General features: G+C 34.5%; 3 protein-coding genes across 3 annotated transcripts; 2 read left to right on the forward strand and 1 right to left on the reverse strand.

The window, feature by feature from the left end:
- Positions 1–204: 204 nt before the first annotated feature.
- On the reverse strand, positions 205–2363 carry LOC118484795. The gene is made up of 3 exons (XM_035980796.1): positions 1304–2363; positions 878–947; positions 205–243 (listed from the first exon to the last, which is right to left on the reverse strand). The coding sequence occupies exons 1-2, from the start codon at positions 2346–2348 to the stop codon at positions 913–915; spliced, it is 1080 nt and encodes a 359-aa protein (XP_035836689.1). The 5' UTR covers positions 2349–2363; the 3' UTR covers positions 205–243; positions 878–912.
- A 14210-nt stretch (positions 2364–16573) lies between these two features.
- LOC110894157 (pectinesterase) lies at positions 16574–22286 on the forward strand. The gene is made up of 3 exons (XM_022141343.2): positions 16574–17154; positions 18016–18520; positions 21381–22286. The coding sequence occupies exons 1-3, from the start codon at positions 16624–16626 to the stop codon at positions 22070–22072; spliced, it is 1728 nt and encodes a 575-aa protein (XP_021997035.1). The 5' UTR covers positions 16574–16623; the 3' UTR covers positions 22073–22286.
- Positions 22287–23471: 1185 nt separating this feature from the next.
- LOC110892478 lies at positions 23472–24419 on the forward strand. Its single transcript, XM_022139639.1, has 2 exons — positions 23472–23845; positions 23903–24419. The coding sequence occupies exons 1-2, from the start codon at positions 23472–23474 to the stop codon at positions 24417–24419; spliced, it is 891 nt and encodes a 296-aa protein (XP_021995331.1).
- The last annotated feature ends 257 nt before the right edge of the window (positions 24420–24676 follow it).

Here is a 24676-nt window from a genome sequence, read left to right on the forward strand (position 1 = left end):
TAGAACTTAACATCTCTAGAAAATAAGACCTTCTTATTATCTAGACTCCACAATTTATAACCCTTCTTAACATTGGAATAGCCAATCAGAACACACTTATCAGCATGATAAGTAAACTTGTCTGATTCATTTAACACAGTGCTAAAACACAAACACCCAAAGTTTCTAAGATGAGTTAAAGAGGGTTTAAAACCAAAAACTATCTCATACGGACTTTTACCTAACAACACAGAAGAGGGTAACCTGTTAATCAGGTAAACAGCAGTCAGAATACAATCAGACCAAAAACTCAGAGGTAGACCACCTTGAAACATCAAGGCTCTAGCTATGTTTAATAGGTGCCTATGTTTACGCTCAACCACACCATTTTGCTGTGGTGTGTATGCACAAGTTGTTTGATGTAAAACACCTTTTTCTTTTAAAAAACAACTCATTTGATTATTTACAAATTCGGTTCCATTATCACTTCTAAAAACCTTAACTCTTTTTTTAAACTGAGTTAAAAGAAGTTCATAAAAACCTGTTATATTCTGAAAAACTTCCATTTTATTTTTTAGTAAATAACACCATACAGTTCTTGAATAATCATCTACTACAGTTAGAAAATATTTAAAACCTTCATTACTAGACACTCTGTATGGACCCCATACATCTAAGTGAACTATATCACCTATCTCTTTTGTTTTATGGTCACTTAAAGGAAATGGAACCCTTACTTGTTTTGCCTTATGGCAAACTTCACACGGACCATGGTCTACAGTTTTAATATCTAGACACCCTTTTAAAACAGCTAGAACCTGATCAGATGGGTGGCCTAGCCTACTATGCCACAAATTTGACTTAAACACACTATTCAAACAGACATTAACAGAATTACCATGTTTCCCAACAAAGTATAAACCATTGTCCTGATTACCAGTCACCAGGACCTTCTTGGATCTCAAATCCTGAAGCAAACAATGATTTTCATTAAACAAAACTCCTATCTTATTGTCTTTAGCTAATCTAAAAACAGATAACAAATTCACACTATAACCAGGAACATAAAACACATCTTCAAGAACAATATTATTACCAAGTTTTATTTTACCAATTTTATATACTTTAACATCAGTTCCGTTGGGATGACTGACTTTTAGATTATAATCAGACACATCTACCCAATCAAACATACCTTTATCAGACTTAACCATGTGCTGATTAGCACCAGAATCAACAATCCAGTTATACTCAAATTCAAACATACTAGTACTAGAACAACTAACAAAACCAGTAGCAAAACTACATGTGACAGAAGACTCACCTCCCATATTGGATTTACCCTGTTCACCACCAGAGTTTTCTCCTACAAGACTCAACAACTTAGAAATCTGCTCAGAAGTGAAAGGCATAGCAGTACCAACAGAATTTGAAGACCCAACAGTAGTATTGTTTTTATTATTACTATTAGACACATTAGACCTAGGAACCTGTCCACCTGGTCTTTTCCTAAAACCAGGTGGATATCCAATAATCTCATAACATCGGTCAACCGTATGACCAAGCATATTACAATGAGAACATTTTAGGTTAGGGTTAGGACCTCTAGTATTCTTCTTCCTAGAGTCAAATGATTGATTTGACTTAGTCACAAAAGAAACATTTTGACCTTTTGACCCATTTGAAACCAACCTATGAGACTCCTCTCTGGACACAATAGAAAATGCAACCTTAACTGAAGGGAATGGTTCTCTTGTTAACAAGTTTGTTCTTACAGGCTGATAAATATCATCAAGTCCCATAAGAAACTCCATTAGTTTAATGAGAGTAGTAAAATCGTTATAATTTTTAGCAGCCTGACAAGAACATGAAGGAAGCTGCACCATTGCATCAAACTGCTTCCACATGGTTGTCAGTCTGTTATAGTATTCAGCAACAGTGCTTCCATTTTGAGAAATACCATTTATTCTTTTATACAAATCATACACAACAGAACCATCCACTTTATCAAAAGACTCTTTTAAATCAGTCCAGACTTCTGAGGCAAGTTTAGAAAAAACTTGCCCCAGAAATAACTCCTCAGAAATAGAGTTTAACAACCAAGTAATCACAACTGAGTTACACCTATCCCATTGATTTGCTAAGACCTGATCATCTTTTGGTTTTATACATTTACCATCAATAAACCCATATTTATTTTTTGCTTCTAAAGCAAGTCTCATAGCATTAGACCAGACAGGGTAATTTTCAGTTCCTTTTAGCTTTATACTAACAATGGTTAAGGTACTAGAGTCACTAGGGTGAAGGTACAAAGGGTCTCCAATATCAAGTTTACTAATCATGGTAGCAGAAGTACTAGTATCCCCCATGATCAAAAGCAAAACCCAACAACAAGCAACAGACAATCAATAACAAGTAAGACACAAAACAACCAACCAAAAAAAGGCTAACTGTGACAGAGGCCAGATTCCAGGTTCGTCACTCAAAAGGTGCCTGGACAAGCGTATCACAGGAGCACAAACAAACAAGAAACAACAAGAAAACAACAACAAGGTGCCGGTCCTCACTACCCCGACTTCAACTAATCAACCAACAAAGCAGTAAACTAACTACAGTAAAGGAAAGATCTCACAGTGGGTGCAAAGTCTTTACACAAGATGAAGACTGTAACCTTCTAGGGTTACAAGTCAATCACCAATAGCGATGAACAACCACTGGTTGGTTTGCTCTGAATCCTTCTAGGGTTTCAGAGACCAACGCAGTCTTCTCACAGATTCCAAGAACAGAACCAAGCAAATCCTCCGATTAGGGTTCCACAAACCCTAACTCGATATCACGCCCAAGATCAATCAACTAGGGTTTCTCAAGATCAGAAACCCTAAGACAACCTACACGAAACACAATAAGAGATATGAAACAGCGGAAGAACAATCAATCAAGAGCTTATTTAGCTCTGATACCATGTAGAAACTTATGGTACCAAACACACAGAACAAGAACAAAGCAATAGCGACAAAACGGTGACCAAAAACTTATTATTCACCCAAACCAGAAAACACCCCCCAATACCCAATGATCTTACCAACTGTAAGATCTATATGAACAGATGTTCAGATCAACTGATTTAATCAGTTTATCTACAAGAATACAAGGAAAGAAATAAGAACAAAACAGAAAGAAACAACCTGATCTACAGCAGTTGATCTCACAGATGAGATCTCACCAACACACAAGCAGATCGGTACAAATACAACAACAAGTAATACAAAAGTGAAAGTGATCGGAGCAAATGAAGATGATGATTCTGGAACAATGAGAGAGAAACTCTCATTATATACCAAAAATATCTGATGTTACATCCAGCACCCTTGTACTTTCTTCTAATATACACCGACATAAGAAAAGTTGCAATAAGGCCCTTCAACTATAACAACCTGTTACAACAACTTTATCAATCGGTTAGAGTTTACATAACAGAATATTTGAATGAAACTATAGATAAAAATGATATATACTATCATTCTTTCAACAGAAATTCATGTTGAAGTAGGAGATGTGTGAAAATTAGAGGAAGATATAAAAATTGGAAAGCAGTTGTGTAAGTTGTGAAAATTGAGAATATGTATGTATGGGTTGGGTTCATTTCAGAACTCTACAGAACTTTCAAAACTTCTAATAAACAATTATTTTATAAAGGAATAATGGATTTTAATAATCCCAACTTTTGCATGTTGGCCGGCAACGGTCCCACCTTCAAAAATTCCCACTGACGGTCCAATCTTTTCACATATTGGTCTTCAATGGACTCTGACTAACAATCTTAACGCCGTTAGTCTCCGGTCGTCGGAAAAACGTTTTTGGTTGGAAAAAGGTTCTTAAAGGTCCGATCTATGGTTACAAACAAGTTTGGGACGAAAACTTTGAGTTTTCCGGCTAAAAAGTTTAGTTTTCCGACCAAAAAGAAGTTTTCCGCCGAAAAAGGAGTTTCTCCGGCGACCTTAATAATTGGGGCTTTTTACTAGAAAATGTTTCTCAAGATGCGTAATAAGGTTACAAAGAGGTTTGAGACCAAAAAAAGGCTGAGTTTTCCGGCCAAAAAGGAGTTTTCCGGCCAAAGACGTTTTTTCAGCGACCGGAGACTACCAGCGTTAGGGTTCTATTAGTCAGGGTCTATTGAAGACCAATATATGAAAAGATAGGACCACCAGTTTTTGAATTTGGGACCGTTGCCGGCCAACGGGCAATAGTTGAGATTATTAAAATCCATTATTCCTTTTATAAATATATTTTTATATTTTGGGCACTTTTATCATTTATTATATGTATTTCTATGATTACATACATGTTAAGAGTAGTTTACATATGTGTAATAGTCAAATTATATATATGTGTAACAACTTATTACATATATATAAAAAATACTAGTTCACATATATGTAATCATAAAAATTAATATAAAATATGATAAAATTAGTCTTAAGATGTATGTAATGATGAAAATACATATACTAAATGATAAAGTTATCATAATATAAAAATATATAAACAAAAATATTGTTTATTAGGAGTTCTACGAGTTCTGTAAATATTTAGGGCTCTGAAATGATTCTCACATTAAAAAGCTTTTTTTATATATACAAGCGGGCCATTGGGTAACGGCCATCTCATCCCAACGTTCAAATTTGCTTGCATGATGAGAAGGGTGGTGGTCATGCTCACCCCGAAATTGTATGGGAAGCGGGGAGGAGCGCAGTGTTCCCCATGACCCCGCAAGCTCCACTTTATCATCTCAAGGACCATACTAGGGATGAGCATGGTACCCGTTCAGTACCAGTACCAAAAGTACTGGTATAAAAACGGAGAAAATTGGTACTGGTATTGATACCTGATACACCAGTATGGTACCGGTGTTTTACCGGCATATACCGGTACCGGTACCGAAAAACGGGAAAACGGGTACCAGTACCCAATACCAAATGCTCATCCCTAGACCATACCCCGCCTATATAACACCCAACCTTACTCTCACCAAGATAGTTTCTTACTAAATCAACTTAGATTGTTAAAATGTATAACGTTTTATATACAATTCAATAATTGTTGTAAGATATTTGTCATTTTTTTATTAATAAGTGTATTTGTTTAAATGAGGTTTGGGCGAGGACTTAAAAGACTTGGGCTGATAGCAGTGGGCTAGAAGTAGCTGTTGAGCTTAGGAATTCGAGTTGATGGATGTGCACATGGGCCTTGTCTACTACAGAGTACTTCTTGGGCTTTGGCCTCAATATAAACGAATGGGGTTTGGTCCTGTTCTCGGTTGATCGATCGAGATTTTCCTACACATTCAGAACACACCATTGTCTCGCTTATATCTTTTCTATTAGGGTTACATTCGCATAGATTCTTCCGTATCTAATACGATTCTTTGTATATGATCGTTGTTTTCTTGATCAGTTTCTTATTTTTAGTCTGTAACATCTTTTCACACAGCCGTACTCTTCTTGTTCTAGTAATAACTTGCTTAGGTTTGGGTATTCTTGGTGTCGATGTATTAGATCTCAGTTTCTTGACATAGATCATCACGTAAAACTAATTAATCTCATTCATTTTATTGGTGAATATACATCTATGTAATTATTCCCTTATATATACGGTAATGTGAATATTATTGCGAGCCTAATATATATTTGTAGCAATTATCGTGACAATGAAAAGTTGTAAGCTTGTGATAATAAGTTAAAATTGTTTTTAATTATGCTGACAATGAGAAGTTGTAAGCTTTTGATAATACGTTAAAATGTTTTTATGTGGGTACATATTTTTCATTCTAAAATCTTAAATGGGAAGTTGTAAGCTTCTGATGGCTGGTGTATGTCTTCGCCTTCGGAGATCTTATGGAAGCCCACGGCTTTTTACATTTGGGAAAGAAAACTAAGAAGATTACTCATGACCTTGCCAATCTCACGTGTTGGTATATTTGGAAAGGGAGAATGAGGCGGCTTTTCAAAATCTTAAATGTGGTGCGCAGGACATCCTAGAGGAAGTTAAATCTAGAAGTAAGAGAACTCGCAACGATGAGGAATGTATTAATTCTTTTAGTGGAAAAAAGTCTATTTTCATGTGATAGAGATTATTAATGGGTAGTTTAAATGAATTAGTTTATACCGAGTTAGTTTGTTTGTAATGTTCTATAACTATGAGTGTAATAGCTTTTATTAGGGTATATTTGATTATAATATGTTATGATGTGTCATAACTTATTAGGTGTCATAATGGATATTAACGGGTTATTTTTGCTTTTGATGTTATAGGTGGAATGGTTGAAGGAAAAATAGCGGAGTTGGAACAAAATAAGATAGGGAAACATGCTATGATGGAGAAAATTGAAGAAGGTGCGAGGTTGTATGCCGAAATGAATGAGAAAATTCAAATGTTGTCACAATACCTGTCACCAACTTAAAATGCGTTGAATTTTATTATATTGCTTTTAGATAATTTAGATTTTTATCGTGTTAGATTTGGTTATCTTTGAATTATTTGGATTTTTATGGTGTTGCATTCGGTTATGTTTGGATGATTTAGATCTTTAGTATGAGTTTTTAATATTTATTGTTATGTTTGAATTATTATGTTATATAGTTTAAGTATTTATTTTTAGTTTCAGTTTTTTTATATTTTTGAAATTTGAATATAATGTGCGTTGAAACCATACAAATTTAAGAGGCTTTTTATAAAATTAACTAAAATTACCACCCGCCATAATGCGACAGAGATTCATTAGTTATATATCATATTTAGATGAAAGTCAAATGTTTCTTACATGACCATGAACCTGTGTGTAAAACATTAAGAAAGAATAACTAAGTTGATCTCTGACTCGCGCGTGGCCACAGACCTATCAAACGGGGGAAAATAGACGTGCTGCGACATGCGTGTCAAATGGGAAAAATAGCTGAAAAATGTTGAACCCCACACGTACATTGTGTCATGTTAACTCGAAAAATTTAGAACGAAACGTTAAACAGAAAACTTGCGAAAGACGAAAAGTATAAGGGACCAAATGAAAGTTACAAAGTGTTGGGGTTAAATTGTGAATGATGAAAAGCTTTGGGTTAAAAGTAAAAAATCAAAGGGGTTAAATTGCAAAAGATAGAAACTTTAGAATTATAAGTGAGAAATCAAACTACTCAAAGGGTTTGAATAACCAAAGAATGAAACTTTAAAGTTAAATTGGCAAAGATTGAAATTTTAGGGTTAGAAACGAAAAATCCTTTTTTTTAACTCCCAAAACCAATGGTACAACTACCGTATGTACATTGTGACGCCTCAATTTTTGTAGCTTTCCTTATTTAGCAAGTTTGTTTGTACGTTCCATTTATGGAAACTTGTTTTCTCTTGTAATCGTGTTTCATTTCAATCTTTGTAATCCGAGACTTGAAAACTCTATCTTTTATACACTCGTGTTATTCATAATACGTAAATACATGTTAAACATCCATGATATATGCATACTTAATACAAATTATACGCAAATTCGTACTTCGTATACATGCAAAACTCATCTATACATTCATTTATTTATGCACTACTCTTATACATTAGACGTATACGCTTAAAACGCTTAAAACCGACAAAATACGCGAATTGAAATTTCATGCATAAGGGACCGGTCCTCTCGCAAGTCGTCCCAAATGCCCCAGTCCTCCCAGACCGACTCGTCCCAAACCTCACCCTCAGTCTATAAATACCAGCCCACTTCCTTCATTTCCAACATTCACAACTCCAAACTTTTCTCTGAAAATCTGACTTTGAGCAATTCTTTGGAGCTTGTCTCGGCCACTTTCTAAGTGAGTTTATAACTCACTAACAACTTATTTCTTCTACTTTCTTCCATTTTTATAAACTTGTACAAAATTCTTCTAAAATCTATCACTTGGTTTCTTAGATTTGCAATGGCAAACTGATACTAACTCTCAATTTGCTGAGGACCAAGCTGGGAAGTGAAGATAAGCTTTCAAACCTTTGTAAACAAACTTTCTGACTTTGAACTCGGCCGAATCAGAAACTCTCTGAGCTCACAAGCTGAGTCAATAGTTGTGGTTTCATGTTAGAGCCAATTCCAACCGAGAAGGTAATCAGTTCAACCAAAACCGAACTGATTTCACCTAGAAATAGTTCCAGTCGTCCGAAATGATGGCCCACTCGCCCGAGAGGATAACCCTCTCGCGCGAGAGGGGACCCCCATCGTCCGAATGAGACTGTTTCACCACGTTCTGGCGTTTCTAAGGGTTGAATGATTATCCATATCTCTATTTTCAATATAGACGACTCTGGAATATCAATGTGTGATCTGTGGATGCCTTGGCTTCCAACCTTGTTCCACCACCTCACTTAAACTCATAAAACAAACACCCAAACAATCTCCTAGACCTAGAACAAGTTAACCCCGTCCAACCTCCGACACTTAGTTCATTCTTTCTATGTCGTGTTGGCACAACTGGGTTATCCTTGTTCGGTTGTTTGGTTATAACTTTTACTTTCTGATATTTCATTCCTGTATTCATGACCAAACGATCAGTTAACTAAGTTAGCTGATTTGTGCTTTGGTGAACAATAACAAGGTTATTACCTACACGCATGACTTATATAAACTATATGAACATTCTGGACTAATACTGTAACTAAATAACTTATCTGAACTCACAAACATAACTAATTAATAATTAAAACATTCAAACGAGAATCGGTTCACCAAATAGTCCCTCTCGCGCGAATGACCTGTTATCCCAACGGTTCTCTCGTCCGAACAATTTGTGTTTCGGTTTTCCCGTTATTCTGTTTCCGCGTTCCTTGTTGATGATTCTATTAGGCAAACTAGGACCCGTAAAATCACATGAACTCAGTGTCGTGACAAGTGCTCGGACAGATTGTACTTTCTGTCTGTTTACACTTTCGTACTATACTACGTACTTTAATTCTGTATCTTAATCCTCCGATCCAACTCCAACTTACGCCTTCGTTTTCCATGTAGGGTAATGGTGTTCCTGTACTATAACAACGATCCCTTTGCTCGCCGGGTAGAATAACCTTGGCGTTCCTGTACTACGTCAACCAACACTATGCTCGCGAGATTAACTAAGAAGACTCGGTAAAACTGTGAGTATACTCGAACACCCTTTTTTCCGTTTTATTCTTTGGGTGCAATATGTTTATTATTAAACCTACACAGTTACACTTAGATTTTATTGAAATGCACAAACAATCCAATACATGCATGCATACGATATACTTGATTCGTTAATCTGGGGTTATTCCTTTTGTAATAAACTTGTCATTAACTTCGTACGAGCCTACCCTTAACATGTATAGCGCTATAGGAGTAACGCACCGCCCGTGTTCGTGAGGTCTTGTTAAGTCTTTAAACATTGCGGTAATCTTTGGGTTGACTTGATTAATCACATGCCAGTTTTACGTTAATCTTGATAACTTAGTTTGCCATGTGGATTTGTTTAAATCTTTAAACTTGTGCTATGTATTAAACTTGTATACTCACCAATACATTTGTATTAAACCATGTATTTTAAACATATTTGCAGGTTGATGATGATATTAAAATTGGGCTTAGTGAGGATGCTTTAGATACACACATAGAAATTGTAGACTTTGTTGTTGTATCAATTTTGAATTGTATTGTATTGTACTTCGTTTTGTTGTATTTGGAAAAATGTTGTATTTGAAAATCGTATGATGTAACTTAACAATCTGTATCAATGGAATGAAATAAGTCTTATTTAAATACCTTCGTAAATAGTGTTATGAAGTCTCGAGCAATCTCGTTTTCGTCTCACTCCAATGTTTCCGCCATCGGTTGGAGTGTGACACACATACATGTTAGTTATTTATAGTTTATAATATTTATAAAAGGAAAATAGAAAACAATATAAAAAAAGAATTTATTTGAAAAATTCCAAGCAAATAGCATAGCTAAATTTGTTTCAAAGACCTTCTAAAATCGATAGCTATATCCGTAGCAAAGTCAAGCGAAATTCGTAACTAAATTCTGTTGCAGAATCGTAGCAAAAGCCTGCAAATTTTTGTAGGTAAATCATAATGAATTTGTAGCTAAAGTCTATAGCAAACCCGATAGCAAAAAATGTAGCAAGTTTCGTAGCAAAAACAATGCAAAAGGTAGCAAATTCTCGTAGCCAAACGATAGCAAGTTCGTAGTTAAATTTTGTAGCAAAAACATTGCAAATTATCCTAGCCAACCCATTCGTAGCAAAACTACTCCATAGCTAAAAATAACCATAGATAAAAGTATTCGTAGCTAAAAACATCCGTAGCTAAAATTTTCCGTAGCTACAAGTATGCATAACTAAAAACAATTGTAGTTGAAAGTTTCCGTAGCTAAAAACCCATAGCGAAATTTCGTTGCAACCTTCTTCATAGCAAATTCGTGGCTAAAATACCGACGCCATTTTTTGTAGCTAAATTCGTCGCAAACATAATTTTCTGTAGCTAAAGTTCGTAGCAAATAAATTCGCGACGGGACTTGTAGCTACGAACCAAATCCGTAGCGAATTCGTAGCAAGAAGCGTGTTTGCTACGGATTTGCTACAGATTTGGCTGTAGCAAATGACTATTTCAGTAGTAGTGTAACACTTAAGATACGATATTTAATAAAATTACGAGTGTGTCATTTTTTACAAGTATTCGAAGCATAAACTTATATTTTATTAAACTTATCTCATTTTGAATCTAAGTTGTGAGTGGTAATTTACAAGTATTCAAAACACAATGGTATATGTTAGTTATCTCTAACTTTACTTGTTTTAGGGGCTGTTTGGCAACATCTAAATGGTTAAGTGCTGAACCAGTAAAAGGACTGAACCATTAAGAGCCTATATAATGTTTAACCATTCAAAGTCAAATGTCTGACCAATTCAGATTAGAGGTCTTAACCATTCAGAATCTGTATAAATCCTAACCATTCAGAGGCAAATGTATGAACCATTCAGACATCTGCTCGTGAAACAGTCTGAACCATTAAGTGTTGAACTAGTAAGAGCTCTAAACCATTAAGAGTCTTATTAAGAGGTAAACAAACAGCCCCTTAATTGACACCATTTTTCCTTCTTATTGATATAACATAGTGTAATGTTTTATAAAATTGCTAACACAGATGTGTTTATTTTTATCTATGTTAAGTTATGTTCAAAATCGAACGGGTCAAATATTAGGAATGAGCTCGGTACCGGTACCGAAAATCGTCAAACATGGGTGCTGATACCGAAAATGTCCAGTATGGTATGGTACGACAGTATTTGTGTGTAAAATTTGGTAAAATACGAGTATCATACAGAACCAAAAATACCGGTACTGAAACGCCAAAAATGGGTACCAAGTCCAAACGCTCATCCCTATCAAATATAATTGATTTTTGTTTTCTTGACCATGATGGAGCGAACATATATCGTATGAATAACTTCAGTAACAGTGTATGTATTCGTTTTTACGGTTCAACACAAATATTGTTGAAAAAGAAATTGTATTCTCAATAGAGTATCTTTTTTTATCTCGTAGGTTATACTAAGTGTCGGTGCTAGTGACAAATCAAACTAATATCGTCCTAACAATATTGGTGCCATGTTGATTCCGATTCGATCAATACTAGTATTGGTACAACTAGAACCGTTACTGATATTCATTTTAATAATTTTTGATTGACGTAAAACACGTGTTGATATCCTTTTTGGTATATCGCGACTTTATTTTCTTGGTTTTATATTTTAATTGTTGTACTGAATACCGACAACGTATTGATATCATAGTGAACTAACCATTTAGCTTATCCGGTAAAGCCTCTTTGACAATAGATAGTGGCCCTAACGGGGGCCTCTCTGGTGAAATACTTATGAGTTCTGACAAAAGATCGTGGGCCTATCTCTATGTTATTCTAATAAACCGTTGCATACGTGTATAGCATGTGGTTAGTATATAAAAGAACTAGATTATAGACCCCATGTATTACAAGGGTTTGATGATAAAATTTTATAACTTAATAATGATACAAATTTTTTTTAGCATGCTCATATACATGACCGATATAGGTGTCAAATTTACCTTTTTATTCAAATATCGCAAATATATGTTAACCATACCATATTTACTATGGTAACTATTTCATTTCTTTAACTACGTGATTTTATTGGCTTTTCTAAGCTATTTTGCACGTTTCTAATTTTTTAACTCACGAAACATTCTTATAATTATATCCAATCATTTTTAATAAGTCGTCCATAATATAATAATGATGTTCTCATCTTACTATCCAGTCTATTATGGAGTTGCTAAACCAATGTAGATACATGTTTGCTTTATGCTACTACTACTATTTTTTTACACAGCTTGGCTTTGTTTTGATTTGATTTGATTCTGGTTATATTTTCGTTATATATAACTTTTACATATTGTTATAACTTTTTTATAAGTATATTTATTTTTTCTCAGATATAAAAACCATAACATCAAAGTGGTTAATTATGAAATTGCAATTGACCATTTATTAAGATTTAGACGAAGTCACGACCAGAAATAAAGTTTCATGATTTACTATCTCTATTGCCCCTCAAGTTGCATGGTTGAGAATAATTTATTTATGTAAATTTGTGCATACATTATTATTAAATTGTATAAATTTAATCCTTAAACCCGTGTAATACACAAATTTATAACCCTGTGTAGTTAACAGTAAAATTTTTAATAAAACTTATATCAAACATATACTAAAATAAATATGTTGCAACACTATATTCAGAATTTTATAGAGGTTCTAAAGTGATGTGCGTGTAGTGTAATATATTTTAGATGTATATTTAAGCCCCTTTTACACTTTTAGCCAAGTTTAAATTTATAAAACACGATATTTACTAACACTAAACACACATATGGGCAAGTGCACCCATCGTGGACGTAGTATAGTGTTGGTAAGATACCGAGGTCGTCCAAGGACACAAGAGCTTTTAATACCGGTTTATCCTCAACGTCTAATCAAATCAAAAAGTGAGAAAAATGTTTTAATCTAAGAAAAATAAAAAAACTAACTAAATGCTGAAAAATAAAAATAAAATAAAACAGATAGACAAGATGAATCACTTGGATCCGACACGTGTATTAGTATAACCTTTGATTATTTTCGCACTTTTGCACTTGTTTAAGAGATTATCTTAGTTATTGTAGTAGGCCCCTCTTTTGAAGGCGACGTTACCCTCAACCCAGTAGTTTGAGTCAGCAAGGATACAATCCTAAAGGGTCGGATTATTGAAAGATAATGAATTAAGTTATTAATGCAAATTGTGGTAGGCCCCGCTTTCGGCGGTGACGTTACCCTCGGCTAAGTAGTCTGAGTCAGCAGGGATACAGTCCTAAATAGCCGGGTTATAGTATTAATAGTAGTTAACTTATGAGGGGGTCAAAGAGTTTGGATCCCCGCCATCCAATACCTATGGGCATTGAAGGAGATTCTACTAAATTTGACCCAGGTCCCAAGTAGGACCTCTAAACACTGAACAAGGGCAAGACCCTTACCAAACCGTTCCCTTAACCCCCGACCAGGTAGCCAACATACCTCCATATAGACCGTGGAGATATGAATGGTGAAAATCTTTTATTTTATATAGACAGTAAAATAATGCCAAGACACCAAGGACAAACGATAAGGAAAGATCACCTTCAACATAAGCAACTAGTTATTAAAGTCATTAATACAAAACCAAATAAAAAGTGCAAAAGATTAAAAATAAAAAGTATTATACTAAACACTTGTCTTCACCAAGTGATGTAAGAGACTTAGGCAAACATGGCCTTGATTGTCAAGAACTCTTACGATCAATCTTGGATTCCGAGACGACTCACACACTCTACGATGGACAATGGATGATGGTGGTGGATGATGGTGTTATGGTGGTGGTGGGTGGTGGATGAAGTGTGAGAGAGGTGGTGTGCCAAGGGATGAGATGTAATGAAACCAAGCACTCCTATTTATAGGCTGAACAGAAGGCTGGGCACGGCCCCGTGTCCGCTGGACACGCCCCCGTGCCCGTCTGACACTCACTCTCCTCATTAATTGTAATTCGCAATTACAATTAATGCGCCTGCTGTACTTTCACCACGCCCCCGTGCCCGCTGGACACGGCCCCGTGGTGGGCAATGGAAGCTTCTATAAGTTTGTCTTTTATGCTGCTTCTTGGGCACGGCCCCGTGCTGGCTGAGCACGGGGCGTGTTCAGACTCCTGCTTTCTCTTCTTTGCCTTGGAGGATGCCGTTGAGGGTCCGGGCAGTCTACTTTTATTCCTTTTCTTGTATTTATGCTAGAATTAGTTGTCTTTTTGCTTCTTTTGTGAATTTGAGCTCATTTCATCCTGAAAATACAAAAGAAAGACAAAAACACTTTTTTTCCAACATTAGTACTTAAAAAGGGTTAGTTTTATGCCTTAATTGATGTGATTTATATGTTGTATTTTACACACATCATAAAGTTATAAAAGGAAAAATAAATAAATGTGATCTTGGTATCTTTAAATATAAAAAAAATTAAAATATATAAATTAATAATAAAATAAATCACACAAATAAATATCCTAATATAAATTTACTTAAATACATTATCTTAATTTCCCCATATTCATTTAAATCCTTTATATTAGTTATAGATAATTATTAATTAAATTTGAATTTATACGTTTATCTCTAACTTAATTAATTAATATTATAATAACTTGTGTATAAAAGAAAATTTGTATGTAATATTATTATTAAAAGTGAGGAGGCACCAGAGAGTGACACGTGTACAAAAAGATTTTTGTTTATTAGTATAGGAAGATATATGTTTCTAAGCTTTTAAAAACTGTTAGTTTTAATTAATCTTAAGTTTATTTTAAAAACATATCACTTATCCATGAATGGTTACATTGACGTATCTTGAAAACCCAAGATATGTAGATTGTTACCAAATTGAAAATCAAAACTGACATGATATTTTTGCCTATCCCCATCGACTATGAACCTTTTGTTGTGTGATTCCACTTGTAACTAAGTGAGAGCGAAAATCGACTACGAACCTTTTGTTGTTTGGTTCCACTTGTAACTAAGTGAGAACGAAAAGTTGTAAGCTTATGATATAATATGTTAAAAATGTAAATTAATGTGTGGTTATTTTCAATAACTCCAATTATAGTAGGGGCATAGAAGATAAACGTATGAAAAACATGCACATGTATATCGTTTCTTGCTAGATGTACCCGTATCTTCTAGTTCGGCTTGCTCGATGAGATTTTGGAAGCTTAATTATGCTACTATCGATTGAAGCTAACTCGTTTTCACTACTATCCGGTGGAAAAAACAATGGTATTTCATCTGTCATTTTAAATAAAATAGGGGTAGAGATTAGTTTTGAAGAAACGAGAAAATAGGTTGGTGAGAATTTGTTATAAACTGGGTTGGGTTTATATAGTGTAAAAATATGTAAATTACACTCTCTTTTTTTTATTTTATAAAAAATGGCTATATAGCCGTTGCAACTAAACTCCAACGCTCACAAAAGGTTCGACATTCATATTTTGTGTGCGGGGAGTAGTCACCGATTTCCATCATCATCTTCGGTGAGGGAAGGGTCGGCGGCGGTGTTGCCGTGCTGTAAAAGGGCACACCGCAACCGCACCCTTCCTCGCACCCACCCTGCTCACCCTAAACCATTGCATCCGCGTGTACCATGTTGGTTAGTATATAAAAGATATGTTTCTAAGCCTTTAAAAATTGTTGTTTATAACTGATCTTAAGTTTATTTTAAAAACATATCACTTATCCCTAAATGGTTACATTGATGTATCTTGAAAACCCAAGATATCTAGACCGCTATCAAATTGAAAATCAAAACTGCCTTCGATATTTTCGCCGATATTGCACATGGTCGAATCATCTCATCGACTATGAAACTTTTTGATGCGGGCCCAAGCGTAGAAGAGCGGGCCATCCGGTACTTGGAGGCCCAAGATCGCGTCACAAAAGGGGCTTCGCTGAAATGGCTCTAACTTGGTCATCGTCCGTGCCGAAAAAACGCTTATTTCTATTAGTTTTTTCCATTTTTATGTTTTTTCATGTATTTTGGGCATTTTGTTTTTGGGCTTGTGTTTGGCCCGTTGTCTTTTTTAGGCCCATTTCGAATTTCTGTCATTATTTATATGTTCCTTTAGTGAATGAAACAATCAGACTTGAATTTTGAGAAAAGTTATTTTTCACTTCAAATTCCGTGGCCTTTGGGTTGCAATTTGGGGGTTGGGGAAGAGACACACGGGTATTCGTAGAATCAACGTGTTGATCTTCGTTTATCGTATCACTCACTACATCACTTTTATTGTTTGGTTACAATTGTGACTACCTGAGAGTGAAAAGTTGTAAGCTTATGATATACTATGTTAAAAATGAAAATTGCTTTTGTGGTTTTTTTCAATAACTCCAATTATAGTAGGGACCAAGAAGAAAAACATATGAAAAACATGCACAAGTAACTATATCCATAAATGGCAGCAAAATACTATTCAAAAGTACCCTAATCCATTCAATTTTGCTCCACCACACACTAAAGCAATGATCAAGCAACTCTTCTCCGGAGTTTCGGATTCTGGCAAGAAGAAAAAGATTTTCATCGCGGTTTTTGCTTCAATCCTACTTATCGCGGCTGTTATTGGCATTGTGGCTGGAGTTAACTCCAAAACCACCAACACCCAATCCGACAACATAAGAGCATCCGCGGCTCACACCATTGTAAAATCATCATGTAGCATCACCCTCCACCCCGAGCTATGCTACTCCACGGTTGCCAGCGTTCCTGGCATGACCGAAAAGGTGAAGTCATTAAGAGACGTCATTGAACTGGCTCTTGAGAAAACAAAAGAGAGAGTCCAAACAAACAAGTTAATCATAAAGACGCTTGCGGCTAGGAGAAATCTCACGAAACGTGGGAAAATCGCTGTTCATGATTGTCTGGAGATGGTCGACGATACACTCGAAGAACTCGACCTAGTCATAGATTACGTGAAGAATTATGCTACGAGAAAAGGGATTCGCAAACATGTTGATGACATAATTACTTACCTGAGCACTACTATAACCAACCAGGTAAATACAAAAATAGTAGTAGTAAATAATATTGAAAAAATTGAAATGAAATTTGATAACCTTGGTCAGAGTATCATAGTTTCATGATTCATTCTGTATTCTTTTTCTTTAACTTTTTTTTTTTTATGAACAACGAGATTTTGTAATGGGAAAATCACGAAATTAAATACTATTAATTTGACCCACCCACTTTACCAAAATAAATATTGATGGCGTCTAGGGACTCAAAGTTTGCGTCTTACAAATACTAATACTCTTCAGCCAATAGAAACTTGACACGTGTTATTATCCTATTAGTTTTTTTTTTCTTTTACTTTTCCACCATGATTTTTTACCGAGCATTGTTTTTTTAAAAACGTTTACACCGAATTAAAGAGAATTCTATTATCTTTAATTTTGTGTATTTTTTATTAAAAAAAAATACTATCCTAAAAAGTTTTACTCCTTTAAAAATTGTGGTTGAAAAGAATAAAAAGTAGGCGTAGAAACCATGGCACAATGTGAGACGCAAACTTTGCATGGATTCAGGGATTACGCAAACTTTGAGTCTCAAACGCAAACTCTTCCTCAGACGCAAACTTTGCATGGATTTCAAAGATCGCGTCTACGATGGTGATTTTGAGATCAATGTCCATTTTGGTGATTTTCCCTTTTGTAAAACCGACTAGCATGTAACTATCCGAAAAAAACAAACAACTACATGTTCATGAGTGGGTTTTTTTCAACTAATCCACACATTTCATTTTCATGTTACAAACAACAAAAAATGAATAACTATCAATAGAATCAAACATGGTTTCCTTCCTTTACTTCTTCCTTCGATTATTAACTTGAAACAATTATTATTTTTTCTATGACCAGCAAACATGCATCGATGGGTTCTCCCACAACAAACCCGATAGGCACTTGCGCCAATCAATCATCGGCGGTGAGGACAATGCAGGGAAGCTATGTAGCAATTCATTGGCCTTAGTCAAGAACATGACCGACACAGACATGGCGAACGAAGTACAAACAAATACAAATACGAGGAAATTAATGAACGAGGACGACGAAAACTGGCCCGAGTGGTTATCAGCTGGAGACAGAAGATTGTTGCAGTCAGGAAACGTGAGAGCGAATGTGGTTGTGGCCGCGGATGGTAGTGGCAACTTTAGAACGATTTCGCAAGCCGTTGCGGCCGCTCCTAGTAGAAGCTCAAGTAGATATGTTATTAGAATAAAGGCAGGAGTGTACCGAGAAAATGTTGATGTCCCAAGTAGTAAAACGAACTTGATGTTTTTGGGTGATGGACAAACTAAAACAATTGTTACGGCAAGTCGTAGTGTTGGTGGAGGCAGCACCACCTTCAATTCGGCTACTGTTGGTTAGTAACATCTTCTAAACGGTTTTATTATTATAATTAATTAATTATATATATATATATATACCCTTACTGGGTAAGGATAGTGTAAAAAGGGCATAAAGTGTGAGAAGTGTAAGAAGTGTATTATAACAGTATATATAATACTATATAACACCATATAAACACCGTATAACAATATGTAACACCATATAATACCATATAACACTATGTAACACTATATATCATTATATAACAAATATAACACTATAGATTGTCTGATAACATGTCTATGATAGATGTATAGTGTTATATTTGTTATATAATGATATATAGTGTTACATAGTGTTATATGGTATTATATGGTGTTACGTATTGTTATACGGTGTTTATATGGTGTTATATAGTATTATATATAGTGTTATAATACACTTCTCACACTTTGAGCACTTTTTACAGGATCCTCTACCTACCCTTACAAATCTTAAAAATTTTATATATACCCAGTCAAAACTAAAAATATCATATGTGTCCGTACAAAACAATTGAAATATCATATACACCCAATTCATTAAAAACAATCAAATAAATGATCATTTTCCCTAATATTTTTTAACTTCAAGTTGTCTATATGCTCATCTTTTAACTTCATATTTTTATATAACATATTTTTAGCTTAAATTTATTTTTACCTATAAACGATAGTATACTCCATATATAATATTTAAGCTAAATAAATTATGCTAGAAATAGTAATTATAATATTTGAAATTAAGGCCATACATGAGATTTCACAGTTTTAGGAAGATAAGGGTAAAAATGTCATTTACTACTTGTTTTTTTAATGAATTGAGTATATATGATATTTCAACTAATTTGTAAGAGTATATATATCTTATATTCAAAATTTTGCATGGCTATATATGATATGTTACAAGTTTGTAGGGGTATATATGAAATTGTCCCTTATTATTACTTATTAGGATTAGTATGTAAATGAGTCGAGTTGAACGTTAACTTTGTACAACATCGATCGGCTTGCGAAAACTTGAATCGTGTTATATTTAATAAATCAAATACTTAATACAGGTTAAAAAGTTCTTAATAATATCAAGAATATTTATGTGGCAGTTTTAGTATAAAATATAAAAATACTAGGTTATGGCCCCGTGTGTTACACGGGTTGATTAATGAAAACGATATAATTTATTATTTGTAATTACTTATTATTTTTAATCTACTCTTGATAGTTTTGATTGAACATACATGATAAATTCATAAGTTGTCATTAACAACATTGAATTTCATAGGAGAAACCTCTAATAACATTGAATTTCATCGGATAAACCTCCTAAAATAATAAAATAAAAAAACAAAGTCATCAAAATTCACACCAATAAAACCTGGGAAAAGTTGAATTAAAGAAAGGAATATTGGATTTTAATAATCTCAATTATTCGTCGTTGCCCGCTAACAGTTCCAATTTAAAAAATAACCACTGGTTGAGTGGTTGTCCCAACTATTAACATATTGGCTTCCAATGGACCCTGACTAACAAAACCCTAATGTGGGTTAGTCTTCGATCGCCGGAAAAACGCTTTTAGCCGGAAAAAGGTTCCTAAATGTTCGATCTAAGGTTACAAAAAGGTTTAAGACGAAAATGTTGAGTTTTCCAGCAAAAAACTTGAGTTTTCCGGACAAAAAGAAGTTTTCCGGCGATAAAAGAATTTACGGCGACCTCAATAATTGGGGTTTTTAGTAGAAAAAGGTTCCTAAAGTAAGTAATAAGGTCACAAAGAGGTTTGGGACAAAAAAATGAGTTTTCCGGCCAAAAATGAGTTTTTCGGCCAAAAACGTTTTTCCGGCGACCGAAGATTTAAATAAAAAATATATTATTTTTATCCATAAATTTTATCGTTTTATCTTTTACCCTAAACAAATATATATAGATAATATTTGTTAATAAGATTCAAGTAATAAATGAAAATACAAGTAACAATTTTATCTTTTTATCTTGTATTGTTTTGTTTTCCATTTATATTTATCAATTTTATTATTTGGTATACAAAATTAAATTTATTCAACACGTGCAATACACGTGTTTTTTTGAAATATATTTTTTTTTTATAATTTAGTATGGAAAACAAAACAGTAAAAGATAAAATTATTACTTGTATTTTTATTTATATTTCTAAATTAAAAATCTAAAACATTAGTAGAAGCCATGAGTTACCTATGCTTATTTTATTATAATTCAGTTTTATTAATCCCTACTATAAAATAAAGTCATGATAAATATAAATGGAAAAAAATAGTAAAAGATAAAATTCATAGATTAAAATAATATATTATTTATTTGAATCTTATTAACAAATATTATCTATATCTATTTGTTTAGGATATATTTTTTGTTTGAATTTTATTAATAAATATTATCTTTGTCTATTTGTTTAGGGTAAAAGATAAAAAGATAAAATTTATGGATTAAAATAATATATTTTTATTTAAATCTTATTAAATAATATTATCTATATCTACTTATTTAGGCGGGAAAAAATAGTTGAGATCACCTAACAGAGCGACATGTGTCCCCCATATGATTTACTTTATTATATGTATAGATTATGTCAACGATATAATAACTTGTCATTTAAAAACGGATTGGGGTCTTGGCCAGCAGTGTGACCCTTCTTTTATATTTTTATTGGTTAAAAGTTTTATGAAAAGAAAACAAAGTTAAAACGGTATTTTGATACTTTGGTTGGTCAAAATGGCTAGATTAATTAGTGATTTCCCAGAAATTAATTTAAAAATTAATTAGCAATCATTTTTTATGAGACATCGTGTTAATACTAATGTCACACCTAATCATGTTTGTATGCAGCTGTTGTGGGTGCTGGATTCCTAGCACGTGGTATAACCTTTCAAAACACAGCAGGCCCAGCGAACGAGCAAGCCGTGGCCCTACGGGTCGGGTCGGATAAGTCAGCGTTCTACGAATGTGGCTTCATAGCACACCAAGACACGCTTTACGTCCACACCAATCGTCAGTTTTACACCAACTGTTACGTAGCTGGCACAGTTGACTTCATTTTCGGCAATGCTGCAGTCGTATTGCAAAACTGTGACATCAATGCCCGTCGACCCGGCCCAAGCCAAAAGAACATGGTCACAGCCCAAGGCCGAACCGACCCTAACCAAAACACAGGGATTGTGATTCAAAAATGTAGAATCGGAGCCACATCCGATTTAAAACCGGTACAAGGAACCTTTCCAACGTACCTAGGGCGGCCGTGGAAGGAATACTCGAGAACCGTTGTAATGCAAACAACAATAGGTAATGTGATACACCCAAATGGATGGTTTCCTTGGGACGGGAATTTCGCGCTTAATACTTTGTATTATGGTGAGTATCAGAACAATGGGGCTGGGTCGAGTACCTCGAATAGGGTGAGGTGGGGGGGATATCGGGTGATTACAAATGCTGCGGAAGCTCGAGGTTTTACGCCCGGAAACTTTATTAACGGTGGAAGTTGGTTAGGGAACACGGGCTTTCCTTTCTCTCTTGGGTTGTGATGACTCATTTATGTTGAATATGTTGTTTGAAATATTGTGATCTTTTGTTAATAAACATCTGGTATTGATTCATGGATTAATGTCAGAATATAAAATAAAACATTTGGCATTGGTTCATGGATTAATGTCGAATATGTTGTATGTTGTAATCATTTTCATAATTGTATGTAATGTTTTGTTGTTATGGTAATCAACAAGATATATGTTTCATTAACTCACAAAACAAGTGGACGATTTTGTACCACATTTAAGTGCACAGGAGGAATATTATATATGTTTTATTTTTTTCTATTTAGATTGCGAGGATTGTTTTATTTAAATTTTCAGTATCACATTGTGAATTTGACCCATAATATGAAGGATTAATCTTGATATAGGAAGGAGTAATTAAATAGTTAGAGATAATTATTAGTTTAAAGTATATTATGTTTATCTAGTTACTTTATTAATTGGTTAATAAGTATTAGAGTTGGTATTGGTTTAGGATAGCTTGTTTAGCAAGTAATTAGTTTAGTATAAATAGATGGGTTAAGTTATGTAATTACTCGGATGTTTGCTTTGTTCTTTAATAATATATAAAAGAGTCGTGAGGAGTTCTCACAAAATCGTTGTGTTGCTGCGTTTTTGATCCAGTTGATTCCAACAATTGGTATCAGAGCGTGTAACGATCAAGCGGGAGAAAGAAGAATCGAAGCAAATCAACCCGGTGAAGTCGAAAACCTTCGTGGATCGACGAAGAGAAAGAAGTCGAAAACCTTCGTGGATCGACAGAGAGAAGAAGACTCGAAATCTGAGTGAATCGAGCAGAGAAGTCGAAGCCTTAGTGGATCGATAACGAGAAGAACGAAGACTCGAAATCTGAGTGAATCGAGTAGAGACAAAGACTCGAAATCTTAGTGAACCGAGCAGAGAAGAAGACTCGAAATCTTAGTGAATCGAGTAGAGCGGTCGAAATCTTAGTGAATCGACAGAGAGTTGTGAAGAAGTTGCAATCTTAGTGAAGCGACAAAGAGGACAAAGAACAAAGTCGGTGCAGCAACAAAGACGCTGAAGCCAGTTGCAATTAAAGAAACAGTAAGCAATTGTGACCATTTTCTTTAAGTCGTCGCAATTAAGGATTGAAAAAAAATCATCCAAATAAAAGTGCAAGGAGTAAATCAAAAGTGTAATCTAGAAAGGAGTGTTGCAGAGGTGGTGAATTATTTAAGAAAAGGAAGATAAGCATTATTTGTTTCTTTATTAGCAAAACTCAATGCAGAATAAAAAAGTAAGGCAAAGGTGCTTATATTTAGTATTTTTTATTTAATCGATTTTTGAGAAAAGTACAACCGAGGAACAAGCGACCTGTATTTGGTGAGGATTTTGACAACCGATCGAAGTAATAAAAGATAGGTGAAAGATGGCGGGAGAACAACCAGTTAATACAGGAATTGTTCAGGTACGAGAAAACAACAACACCTCGTTTCAAGTTCCACGATTGACGTCAAAGAATTACAACACTTGGACTATCTTGATGGAGTCGGTATTAGACGCTCAAGGACTTTGGGAGGTGATTGATCCAGTAGTAACAGGTGATGCCGTGGATGAGAAGAAAAACAAAGTTGCTAGGGCGGTTATTTTTCAAGCGCTACCGGAAGACATACTTTTACAAGTTGCTAAAAACCGAAGTGCGAAAGATATTTGGGAAGCTTTACGAGTAAGATTTCTTGGCGCTGACAGGGTTCAAAAGGCTCGATTGGCTTCGTTAAGGAGAGAATTCGAGCAGCTTCGAATGTAAGAGACAGATTCTATAGAAAACTTTTCTGGAAAGATAAGCGGATTTGTTTCAAGATATAGCAGTCTTGGGTCAAGTCTTGATGATGAAGCATTAGTTCGAAAGTTGTTAGATTCTGTACCAAAGAAGTATCTTCAAATTGTTGCTTCTATTGAGCAGTATTCAGATATCGAAAGCATGCCATTTGAAGAAGCAATAGGCAGGTTGAAGGCCTATGAGGAACGGATCAAAGAGCAAGACGAGACGAGTGATAATGATCAAAGTAGGGTATTATTATCTAAAACTGATGGTCAAAGTTCTAATACCAATGGACAAAACTCTAAAACCGATGGTCAAGAGAAGAATGAAGAGACAGGTTGTAAGTGTTGTGGACGAGGATGGTCTAGCCAAAGTGATAGTGGAAGAGGTCGTGGTCGTGGTCGTGGTCGAGGAGGACGATACCAAAGGGATAAAAGGTTTATCGTATGTTATAATTGTCAAGAGAAAGGTCATTATGCAAGTGAATGTCCTAAGAAGGAGTCAAAGGAAGAAGTAGCAAACTTGGCCGAAGAGTATGATCCGTCACTATTTTGAAGAATAACGTGTCCATATCAAGATTAAGGGGGTGAATGAAGGATTAATCTTGATATAGGAAGGAGTAATTAAATAGTTAGAGATAATTATTAGTTTAAAGTATATTATGTTTATCTAGTTACTTTATTAATTGGTTAATAAGTATTAGAGTTGGTATTGGTTTAGGATAGCTTGTTTAGCAAGTAATTAGTTTAGTATAAATAAATGGGTTAAGTTATGTAATTACTTGGATGTTTGCTTTGTTCTTTAATAATATA

The sequence above is a fragment of the Helianthus annuus genome, chromosome 12 (genome assembly GCF_002127325.2).
Source record: "Helianthus annuus cultivar XRQ/B chromosome 12, HanXRQr2.0-SUNRISE, whole genome shotgun sequence".
Lineage (NCBI taxonomy): Eukaryota > Viridiplantae > Streptophyta > Magnoliopsida > Asterales > Asteraceae > Helianthus > Helianthus annuus.